This window comes from Anas acuta, chromosome 5 (genome assembly GCF_963932015.1).
Source record: "Anas acuta chromosome 5, bAnaAcu1.1, whole genome shotgun sequence".
NCBI classification, from domain to species: domain Eukaryota; kingdom Metazoa; phylum Chordata; class Aves; order Anseriformes; family Anatidae; genus Anas; species Anas acuta.
Genome location: NC_088983.1, coordinates 7,410,223 through 7,422,500, shown reverse-complemented (window position 1 = coordinate 7,422,500; position 12,278 = coordinate 7,410,223). Strand labels below are relative to the sequence as shown.

At 42.0% G+C, this 12,278-nt stretch overlaps 1 protein-coding gene across 3 annotated transcripts in view; it reads left to right on the top strand.

Moving 5' to 3' along the window:
* The first annotated feature begins 35 nt into the window (after positions 1-35).
* PPP2R5E (protein phosphatase 2 regulatory subunit B'epsilon) overlaps positions 36-12,278 on the top strand; it is a 75,158-nt gene continuing 62,915 nt past the window's right edge. The window contains exons 1-2 of one of the 3 annotated variants that reach the window (XM_068682509.1): positions 36-780; positions 3,409-3,572. In XM_068682509.1, coding sequence (XP_068538610.1) covers positions 3,416-3,572 — 157 coding nt within the window. In that variant the 5' untranslated portion in view covers positions 36-780; positions 3,409-3,415. The remainder of the gene's footprint in view (positions 781-3,408; positions 3,573-12,278) is intronic. The other 2 variants (XM_068682508.1, XM_068682507.1) reach the window with 2 other exon arrangements.

Here is a 12,278-nt window from a genome sequence, read left to right as displayed (position 1 = left end):
CGGCTGTCCCGGCGGCGGCGGCGGGCGCCAATGAGGCGGCGCGTCCCGGCGGCCGGCTCCAGTGGGCGGGCGGGGGGCGGCGGCAGCAGCAAGGCTGAGGCTGTGAGCGAGCGAGTGCCATGGCCGGAGCCCGCTGAGAGCCACAATAGCAGCGAGCCGGAGCGCGACCCCGCCGCCCGCCGGGACCCCCCCGCTACACCCGAGGCAGCCGCCGCCGCTCCAGCCCCGTTCCGCCCCTCGCAGCGCTCAGCCTCCGTCGCTAGCCCCCCTCCCGGCCGCTCCCCCTCGGCTCGGCCCGCACTCCTCCTCCTCTTCTTCCTCCACCTCCTCCTCCTCCTCCTCCTCCCCCCTGAGCCGCCTCCTCAGGGCCCCCTCCGCCAGGGCTCCGCCGGGAATGTGAGAGCGAGGCAGCGGCCATCGCAGGCAGGGGCCGCGCCGAGTGCATGGGACTGAGCGGAGCCCGCGCCTGAAGCCGCCCGAAGCCGCCAAACGCCGCCCTGCGCCGGGGGAAGGCCGCCGCCAACGCCGAGGCCTACAGGCTGCGGGCCTACTACGAGGCTGCGGGCCTACTCCGGGCTCCCGGCGTACCGGCTGCGGCCGTACTACGAGCTCCGGGCGTTCAGGATCCGGCGCCGCCGCCGCCGCCGCAGGGAGCGAGCCCGGCGCCTCCCGCCCTCGGGCCGCCGCCGCCAAGCAGCGGCCGCGCTCCGCCGAAGCCCGGCTCAGGCCGCCGCCCGCCCCCGCCCCGTCTCCTCCGGCTTCTCAACCAGGAGGGTCAAGGTAACGGCGCCGGCGGGGACGGGTGCCCCGGGGTTGGGGACGGCCGATGGCAGCGGGCAGGAGGCGGCCGGGGCCCCCTCGGCTTCCCCTCGGCGGTATTTGCACCGCACCCCCCCCCCCTCCCTCCGGGGCGAGCACACGAAGCGAGCCCCTGTGGTGAAGGGAGCGACCCCAGCCCCTCAGCTCTCCGCCCCACACAATCAATAACCTCCCTTCATTTTATATATATTCATATTTCTTATTTTTCCTCCCCTCGCTGAGGTAGCGTGGCTCGCCGCCGCGCTGTGCTGAGGGGAGCGAGGGCTCGTTTGGAGGGATGAGGGGGGAAAAAAAAAGAGCTCAGTGTTTACTGTAAGGCTGCTAGCCGGGATGTAGCCTGGGTGAATTCGAATGAGGTTTTAATAATTTATCAAGCAGGTTAGGGAAACTGTTACTAAATTTACAGCAGGGAAGTGTCAGGGAAGCTGCTGGCTGACACAATGAGCCTGCAGTTTGAGTGATCTGCTCGGGTCGCTGTCCATTATTGTTGTTGTTATTATTATTATTATTTTGGTAATTTCGTTCTGCGAGAGGGCGCAGGCATCCCTGCAGAAACGGTTACACTTCAGTGATGCACGTGATGAGGAGATGAATCTTTTTGACGAGATGAAACAAGGCCAGCAAATTCAGGCTCCACGTATATGTTTTTTTTTTTTTCTGGTATCCCCAGCGTTTGCTTTATGTAACAGGTAACTTCGGGCTCCTGTTTTTTTGGCGGACTGGTGAAATCTTAGAAGTGGGCTGCTGAAGTACAGGCAATTCTATTTCAGTTTATCTGACTTTTTTTTATTTATTAATCTTGGCTGGGGCCTGAATGCCCTGGTGATGGTGGCATTTTTTTTTCCCCCAGATGATAAACAAGGCTGGTTTAAGGTGCGGGATCGTGTTGCCGGTAGCATATTATATTTAGCAAGTATGAGTTGGTAGTGGAGAATATCTCAGGAAAAATAAAAAAGATGGTGTAAGGCTTTTTCGTTACTGTAATGCCAGCTGCACACTTTAGCATCTGGGTGCTGCACATGCTTCCTTCAAGAAGCTCTGGAGCTTGCACTTCCATTTTTGATAGATTTAGTGCACATATCTATAATTTTGCATTAAACAGTTCTTGTCTTTCTGAACTTGTTTACGCTTGCAGTAAATCCTGCTTTCCAAAGGTTTTATTCTAAAAGACAAATCCAAATAACGTCTGTTTCAATGGATTTAATAATTTCTGAAGCACACGAGTAAACAAATATTTTAATAATAATAAAAAAAAGTACTCATAAGTGCTCTCGATCTTCGGGAATCAACTTCTTTCAGGCTCCGAGTCACTTTGGTAATTGAAGTCAACAGACACTGAGGATGAGTAATGCTTTCCAAGGACACGCTCTAAGACCCTGATCCTGCAAGTGCTTATGCCGATGCTTAACTTTGCACGAGCTCGTGGCCCTCCTGAAATCAACACAACTGCTCTTGCTGCTCGTCGTGCTATCAATGCGGATAGTTCTGTGGATTTCAGCAGAGGTGCACGTGCTGGTGAAGTTAACTGTACGCAGAGCTGCCTGAAGAATGTAGGCCAAAATCCCTCCTTGTTTTCCTTGAGTATTGCTCCTGTATTGCACCAAGATGTGGTAGGCCTTTTTAGCAGCCAGCACAAGACTGGTGAATACAGTAGCTGGGTGGATGAATTCATTGTTTAAATATTTCCTTTCAGTATTTCTGAGGAGTATGGAATTAGCTACAGCAGCATTACCAAGGCCTGCTTTATAGGCAGAAGCAATGCTTATTTCTTAGACCAGCTGATAGAGTTGGGAAACAAACAAACTTTTGCTTGCAGAAACCTTCTCTTGGCTCCCTGCCTCTCTCTGCAAACCTTGTCTGGCTTATGCCCTTAGAACTATTATGGCTACCACGCTGCTATTATTACAGAAATGCCAGAACATGGAGTAACTGCGTGTTGAGAGACTCAGTACAGAAACTGAGAATTTTTAAAATGAAGAGTAAACAAGCAGTATGTAAACTTTGTCAGTGCTAGGGCAGTTGTGGAGCATAACAGGACTTTCTGCTGTACTTTATTATGTTGCTGCAAAATCTTACGGAGTTGTAGCAACTAAACTGTTTTTTTTTCTTTTTTTTTTTGGTTCTGTTTTTTTCATCCTATTCATTTTGATGACTCTGCTGTGAAAAAAGACATTTGTACCTTTTCAAGTACCCATTATTTAGCTTGCATGGTGCCTCACAGCATGAGTTCAAGGTACTTTGTCCCAGACAATATATAGTTCAAGGCTTCGATCTTGTGTTAAGTCTACAGGTGTATGAAGTTCTAGTGACACAATAATGTCATCATTAGGTCTGAATTTTTCCTGTTGCAGGATTTTTGGTAAGTGCGAGGCAGATAACACAAGGGAGAGAGAAGAACAATTGCAGTATTCCATTAAGGTTATTCTATAAGGCTTGCTTATATGTTGGCAGGTTCTCTCTCCTAAAACTGTCTGGGTAAATTGTCAGGAGGAGAATGGTAAAGAAAGAGTGAGGGTTTGGGAAAGTTTAAATTAATCTTTACCCATTTCATTTGTTTGGAATATGTTTGTAATACTTGTTTTCCTTCAGTAGGGATATGTCCTCAGCACCAACTACTCCTCCATCAGTGGATAAAGTAGACGGATTTTCTCGGAAGTCCGTCAGAAAAGCCAGACAGAAGAGGTCACAAAGCTCCTCCCAGTTTAGGTCTCAGGGCAAGCCTATTGAGTTAACTCCCCTGCCTCTGCTGAAAGGTAAGATCAAGAATGCTTTTTAATTCAAAACCAAAACAATTTTACTTTACAGCTGACTTCTGAACTCAAAGTATTCTATTGCCAGAAATCGCAGGGAATTTTTGCCAGTAATGAAGAATGTTTCATGCCAGAAATGTATGTATTTAAGCTCTACAAAATATTTTATCTGTGACTTGAGGGTGTGGTAATTGTTTGCTATACTTGTGGAAGTTTTAAATGCTAATGTTAACCCGTACCATGACTTGGATTTTCAAGGCGCACACACTGCTCAGCAGTTGAGCTAAATGAGCAATAATTTTGGTGAGGGCAGATTGATTTGTGAGCAGAGTGAAACTGCGTGACTTTTAGGATCTTACCTTGTAACGTGTGGGCCAGCAACCTGTGGCCCTGGTGCCAAATCTAGCCCGCAGGCAGATGTTGAATGGTCTACAGCAAAGCATTACCGAGGAGATAGCATTTGTGAGTAGGTAACTCCCAGCTCCTGGCTTCTGCTGGGTTTGGAAATTGAAAGGTCCCATGAGCTGCAACATCTCAAGAGGAAAGATTCTGCCAATCAGGTCTTAGGCAAGACACTACTGCTTGGACAGCCTGCGTATCCCCGCTCCAGATGAATTTCTGCTGGCAAATTTAACCTCTAATTTGGGAAAGAAAATCATGATCCAGCATACAGCTCTTAAAAGGATGCCAATATCTCTGTAATATCTTGAATGCTTCCCCTAAATCCTAGTTGTCACTGACTTTCAGCACAAATCCAGGGGCTGACAACACCTCTGAGAATTGCATCTGGCTTGTGTGGAAGAGGGAATCACCTTCCAGATGCATTTCCTTCTACTGAATTCTTAAATGGCTTGGTTTTTAGATTTTTTTTTCACTTAAATTCCTTTTTTTGTTCCCTGTTACAAGTAATGAAACTAAGCACAGTTGGTGCTGATAATTCTGTAAAAAAACAGGATTAATAAGTTTAATATGAGACCTGTCCCATTTTTGCTTTGCAGGCATGTAGATTTCCCATGTCCTGTCCTCTACCTGTTTGACAAATTTGGTAATCGGTGTACAGAAATATGTATTGGATGTGTAATTGCACTTTGGTTTGGTTCTTAGCCATGCTACTTCATAGGAATAGAGAAGGTGAGGGAAAACAAACAGGCAAAACAGAACAACCACATGCCCCTTATATGTATGTGTCTTTTAAATTAAATGTGACTTAGACTGTAGGATTTGTTCTGCTGGAGTTGTCATCGAAACATTTGGGGCTTCTTTCTGTGGGATGTGTGTGAGAATGCCCAAATGGCCATGCTCAGCCAAAAGAAAGGTCCATCCAACTGCGCCGTGCTGGGGCTCCCACTGACCCGTTTGGAGAGCAGAAGAGCGGGGTAGGCCTGGAGTGACTCTGGAGCACAACTCTTCCTCTCTTTGCCATTTTTCAGCCCGGGGTCTGCCAGTGCTGGTGGATTTTTGACTTTGTAGTCTGCAGTGAATATTCTTTCACAAAATGTTCCGGTTGTTTAGTGAAAGTGTGATAAAGAAGCAAATGCTTCCTTAAAATAATTTGAAATCTCATTTTTATACTTCTGCAGGTTGTTTTTGATCATTTCTCTGAAATGCAGCAGCCAGTATTTTTAAGTATGTGAATAGAGTTTGTCCTCTGGTTAAATGGATAAATGACTGGCAAACATTTAGATTTATATTTGTATAAATGACTAAATCAAAGTTAAAATTATTTTACTCTGTGTAGCCCTCTTCAGGGAACGCACTAGATCTCAAGCATAGGAAAAACACTGGCTTTGAGGACCTGGTCTTGCAGGAACACGGTCATATGCAGGTGCTTAATTTGACTCCTGTAGCTAGTCCCATGGATTGAGATATAAAACTCTAATAAGATAAAACAGATGGGGCGCAGAGAGTGTTGTTGAGACATTTATGATTAGTGTCATAATGAGTTACAGTGGTCCAGCTTCAAATTAAGAATCTGATCCTGTGAGGTAGTTTTCCCTCTCTGACTTAATGCGGATTCCCGCAAGCACAGGGATCTACCTGCACAGGTCAGTTTGTAGGATTTGGGCCTAACAATCTGAAACAACAGCGGGGTTGGGGTCCCTCCTGAAGGGACACTGGCAGTTAAATACTACACTACTCTTTAGAAATGTTCTTGACCTACCTATCAGTGTTCTTGGTATTTGTGACAACTAGGAGTATTTAACCTGAAAGGAGTGAGAAAACAAAACCCTTCTGCGTTTTTTTTATTCTTTTCCTGGAAAATTGCCTGGAAGTCCTAATCTTTTAAAGCCTTTGGGATTGCACTTATCTTCAAACAAGTGACCAGTCCTATTACTTTATTCAGTAACCATATGATTTCCAATTTTATCCTTATTATTTGGGTCTTCCAAACCAAAATAGAAGAGTTATCAGTAAAATTGCTTTTTTTAAGATCCTGAAAAATTGAGATCCGTTTAGATATCTACAGTTGCTAGGTTTATTTAAACTTCTTGTTTTGGCTAAGTTTAACATTGAATCAAACCTCTTCAGAATTCCAGTACAGGAAAGTTTTAGAGGACAGACTTTGAATTCAACCTCAAATGTATTTTATATTTGTGATGGAGGGGTTTTGCAGACAAAGCTATACGTGCTATGCTCTTCTATTTTTTTTTTTTATTAGAACTATATTGCATATTGACAGTTGCAGGCTGTCTTCTTTCAGAAAAGCATCTTCATGGACCTCAGTATCTTTTTCCGATCACAAGAATCAAGTATGCAGCAAACCAGAGAAATGCTTAGTCCATTCTTTGCAAGTTCTTATGCTGCGCCTGTCACCATAATGATTTGAGCACCTTCCAGTCGTGTATTAAGTGACGTGACTACACATCTGTCACATCTTATCTGCTCTCATTCCTTTCCCCAGGGGCAGAGTCATATATAGTGAAATGGCTTGTTTTGGTAGTGTTTTAATGCAGCCTGCTGCTTTCTGTGAACATACATGAGTGTGTTGCAAAAACAGATAAGTCAGAGTTGTTATTCATTTGGTAATAAAAATGTTTCAGGAAAAAGAAGTAGGAGACAGAATATGTTTCAGTGTTATGGACAAGTCTGGATGGTAACTTGCTACTTAGGAAATGTAGTGAGAAGTGGAGCTTTTAGTGCTGCTTCCTCCAGGTAAAGAAAGTATAGGGAAATGAAGTTGTTAGCATGTGTTCTATTATTTTTTTAATTAGCAGAAGCGTGTGTATTGTTCAGCACTGTGTAAACAAACACTTGATGTATTTATAAAACGCAAGGTGCCTTCTGAGGCTCTCTTGGGCTCTGTTCAGACTTTGAAAGGCTCCGAGCCAAAAATCTCCTGTGATCTCCTACAGTCAAGACTTAACATTTCTGATAATTTAATTATTTTGTTATTTATTGCACTGTAACTCAATCTAATTTGGAATTCCCTTTTACAACATGACTGATGTTGAATATAGCATTTTGAAAGCAGCCTTTGCTCCTTTGTTTTGAGTGTAGATGAATGGGACAAGTAGTGCTGATGGAAGTTGTGATGCAGTTGTCCTGCATTTTCAATGTGTGAACTCTTAAATATGTTTCAGTCTCACTTGTATTTAAATGTTTGCATGCTCTTGCCTGGTGTATCTTGCACTGTATTATGGTTTCACGTTTTGCCTTTGCTTTTAAAGAGCCATCAGGGCTGGCAGGTCCCTTAGGAAGCTGGTTTGTGGCAGAGCAGTGCTGCTGAAGGGCCCTGTTCTGGGGATGCCTACATCCACCTCTGTGCCTTAGCCAAATCCACACCGAGTTTGTTAACCAAGTTTGTGGTGTGCCTCAAATCATGCTTGGTCTGTAGTGGAAGGTAGTACTGTATATGCCCTGGCAAGGGATATTGCTTACTGGCAGATGATTTTACTTTCATTTTGTACAGATATCTTTTTGCTTGGAAGTCCTGAGCAGAAGAGCAGTAGGAGTGCAATGCTAGAAAGCAATTAGTGGGGAAAAAAGTGTCTCGTAATACTGGACATGTGAAAACAGACTGATTTCAGCATTACCTGTAAAAGCTGAGTTCAGTCCTGTTTGTGCCAGTACCTGTAACAGTAGGGGAGTGGCCAGGGGATGAAGACATACATGCAGATGACTGAAAAGATCATATGGCTTATGAAGAAATGTTGAGCATCTTGAGAAATTGGGCAGAAAAGTAGCATGTAATTCACAGTATTCCCCCTTCATTCATATCAAAAATACATGAATAAGGTAAAGCAAACTGTACACAAGTACAAAAGTAAGGTTGTTTTTTAGCAAATTTTAAAGCAATCTGTCCCATTTTTTTAATTTCAGGGTATGCCTCTTGCTTCCTATCATTCTCCACATTTTCCAATGGTCTAATATAGTGTAGTTACTTTCATTTTTTTTTAAATTAGTGCATGTTTTTTTGAAAAAACAGCTCAAACTATAATTTTTATTTTTAGATAATTTTTCTTCATTAAAACAGGCACTCAGAACAGAAGTTCTCTGTCAACAATACCAATTGCTTTGCTACCTCAATATTATGAAATTTATTGAGCTTCTAATACATTTATCAGATAGTTTCCATGGTGTTAAAGAACTGCTGTATTGGCAACAAAAGAGCACTGCATAGTCAAAAGGGGAAAATCTTTCAGTTGCTGTTTGCTTTTGATCAGTATGTTATTTCCCTATAGGTGAGATTTTTATTATAAGCATTTCGTAAGAATCCTATCTGTAGGTCGAATGCTGTCGGTCCTAAGCAATCAAAAATCCTATCAACTCCAGAAGACTTTTGCTTAAGTGAGAGCTGCAAGATGCATACCACCTTTTTCAAACATAGCTACATTTGATTTTTTAAAAGTATCTTCTTTATCATAAGATTTAAGATTGAAGAAAGCTGTTTGTTTTTAGAATACCACCTTCAGAATTGTACGCATGGGAAATGATTATTATTATCTGAGTTGTAAAAGAAGAAAGCCTCAATTTTCTGTTGACTTCCATGGGGGTTTGGCTGCTTGTCATTTCTGTGCTGGTCTCCATTTGTGAAATTTGGAATGGTTTACAAATGCCAACCAACTATGAATAAAATATCTAAACTAAATACTTTCTCCTAATTTATAAACAAGAATGTGGGTTCATAATGGCTGTGCCTTTCCAAAATCAAATTTTGCTTTATTTCCATAATTGGTAATAGATCCCAGGACTCCTCATTTATTGTTTGGAAGAAATGCTGGAACTTGGTTAGTTCTGCACATAATCAATGGTGAATCAAACATCAATCCTAGAACTATTATAAAGAATTTTGCACTTGTTCTGGTTGACATAGATCTGGACATAATGGGCCGGCTCTGTGTAAGATTTGAGAAAAGGGCCCTAATCCCAAAAGTGAGAAGGATTTATCCCTGTTATTTTCCTTAATGCGTGGGGTTCCTGTCATACATAATTAAAGTCTTCACTTTTTCTTGTGCTCTTGGCAGTTCTTTTTTTAAATTTATATTTAACTTCCTCTTTAATTTTGTAAACATCTGGTGCTTGTAGAATAATTCCTCCAATGGTCTTAAAGATTTCTGTTTCTGAAGTCTATTTGTTTAGTGGTGTTTAGAGAGGGCCATGCACCAATTACATTCCATCTTTTTGAAAGTTTTGCTGCTTGTTGTTGTCTCCCACATCTGGAATGCGGTTTTGTAGAACTACACTTGTAGAAAACGTGCATTCATACAAATGTTGACTTGGAAGTTACGACCATATAAAACAAACAACACCAACATAAAACTTCTTACTCCAACAGTGTGTTAGTGAAGCTGCAGGTGTTGAGAAATCCTCTCTGCTTAGCCCCGATATTCTAATGGTCTTTGTCACTGTTCAGTTGTCTCTATTTATGTGTTTTTAAGTCTATTTAGGTCTGCAGATTTTTCCTTTAGCCTGCTACCAATCCTTGAGCGTAGTTGCCTTACTTTCTGAATTTCTCAGTCTACCTCCTGGAAGTGTTAAGGGATGATCGTTCCCACCTCTTTCTTTTTTATTATTTTATTTTTTAAAGTGAAATGACTTGCAGTCACTGCGTACGATATATTTCTGTACTATTCACAAGATTGAGTCTAAAATCTTGATAACTCTTTGCAGGAATGTCTAGACTTAACCATCATCAGTAGCATTTGTTGTCAGTCTGTATTTCTCTTGCATGTCTCTATAATATGCTTACTAGGATTATTTATTTCTTTATTAATCAAGTTTTCTTTTCTGCGTCCAAGTGTAACCCTACGGGTCTGTAATAGAACCTACTGTTTCTGTAATAAGTACCTCCTTTATATCCCTTTCCCAAAGTACTTTTGACAAATAAAAATTCTGGTTTAGCCATGCAGTCAGTTCTGTGTAGCATACATGATTGTTGAAGCTTAGTGCTGCCTTGATAAGTAATTACGATACAGAGCTTTACTGTTAAAAAAGGCATGTTTTCCATAGCTTTGGAATCATGTGTGTGCTTGTAAAAATGTGAGCTTGTGTATTAAATGTGTTTAATACACATCTGTGTATATAAACAACTTATATGTTTATTTAATGTCACACATAAAGTTTAGGTATTGAGTTATTTCCTTTCTCATTTATTTATTATTTTTAAAATTCAGTACTTGGGATGGGATACTGCTTCTGTTCATTGGTAAAGCTCTGTCGTAAGGAGGCAGTCCCTTCGTGCTCGTCCATCAGAAGCGTGTCTGCCTGAAAAACGAGCGCCTTTATTTGTGTGTGCTGGGGAGTGGGAGGAGGACGATCAACTATTTTTAGGTTCAGGGTAACTTCCTTTCACCTACAGCTTGCTCATTCAAACTGCTGCTGTTTCTTTGGCTCAGTCGTGCAGAAGTTCTTAGCTGAAACAGACGAGAAGACTTGCTGAGTTCAATGAGCTTTGGTAGGGTTAAGCGTTTATGGATTAGCTGTGGAACTGTGTGATCTTGATAACTGTTTAATTCAGAGATACCAACAAATGGACGCGTGCTAGTTCATAAAAACTTCAGGAAAATCTGTTAGAAAAATGCTGCAGTCTTGTTTCAGAAGCCCACAGCAAGGTTTTATCTTAGTTTGAGTCCCTGCTGACTGTAGTGGTGGTTGTTGCAGATGCAGTTTGGTGATTTTTTTTGTTGCTTTTATTCTGGTTGCAAACCTTTGAGAAGTTGCCAAGAGTACACACCAGTGTGCTGCCTCTCGTTTGTGCTGAGGCAAGTGTTTTTGGGGCCACAGTGTAAACCGGATTGTTAAATATGTTCTGCCTTCTCCTTCTTGATTTTTTTTCTTCTTTTTTTTTAACCATGATAATCTCAGTGATCTGCTTTATTACCCCGTGCCCTCTCAAACAGTTGAATCAGCGGAACTTAAACGGGGGTGAACTTCTCTGTAGGGTTGGTGGCTTCTCTGTGTGTGGTTTTCTGGGGGGAAAAATGCTGCTGCAGCCTGAGGATCTGTATCAAGTGTTTTGAAAAGATATGGTAGCTGTCCAAAGAACTAGTGTAAAATATTTCTGCGTGCTTAGTCACTGCACTTGATTGAAAAACTGCCTGTTTTGAGCAAAGGCTTGAAGTCAAGCTATAGGGAAATCCGTTCTGTTCAAAAGTAGTAATGATTTACGATAATGGCTTGTTATAGGGTTCTTCAACAATAGGTTTCTCTAATTGATAGTGATGTGTGTATAATTTTGAAAATGTGTATGTTCTTACATGTAGTCAATGTAAAAACATATTTTCAGCCCATGGGAGGTTTATTTTTTCTATAGGAATTTTATTTTTGAAGTCACAGCATGTCTCGTACTGATTAACTGTTCTATTAAATTGTATTACCTGAAAACAAAGTATATAATAATTTCATTGCAAAACACTGCCAACAGTTCATGATGTTTTTCTTAGGATCATTATTTTGCATTTAAACAATTTATTAAGGTTTGTCACCGTTTTGCCCCTTCTGATCCACGTGTCAGGTTAACTGGGGGAGTTTTCTCTGAATGTGAAGTGCTTGGCACCTTCCTGAGCATCTGCAGGAGTTTGTGGCAGGGAAGGATCACAACATAATGGGGTTGATCAACCTGGTTAAACGGTCAGAAAATGAGAAAGGGGTCTGTTCTGGGTAGCTTCCTAGAAGGAGAGATAGAACAGCAGATTGCTGTAATGTCTGTTGAACATCTCTGGACATATTGCTAGCTCTGTTGTAACAGTGGCTTCATGTGTTCCCTGATCTGGAGAGCTTCTTTCAGTAATTTAGCATTGGACTTCACCACTGAGCAAGTTAAAAGAGAGGTGGAGGCAAGCAGTTTGTTCCTATAAGTTTGTGCATAATTCAGTGGTTTTGGACCATTAAAAATTGAAGATTTTAGGAATTTTAAATAAATGTATCTGCTGCAAAACATCAGTCACAAACTTAGCCTTCCTTCATTGATGGGTGTTCTGCAGAAGTTAAAATAAATCATCAGTGGTGTCTCCATGATGATGAATAAATGCAGGTAACTGTGTGTACATCGTGGCAAAAGTACTCGTTTTTTGGACTTGACCCCTAGTTGCAGATAATGGTGAAGTACTCGCATACAGCCATTTATTAAGAAAAATCTAATACCTTTGTGAAGAATAAAGGTAAGGTAAAATTCCATCTTGTCTGCAGAAGTGCTCAACTGTCAGATTTTCATTCAAACAGTGAAATAAATGCAGCTTGTATAGGCACCCGTTTTATGCCATTCATTAT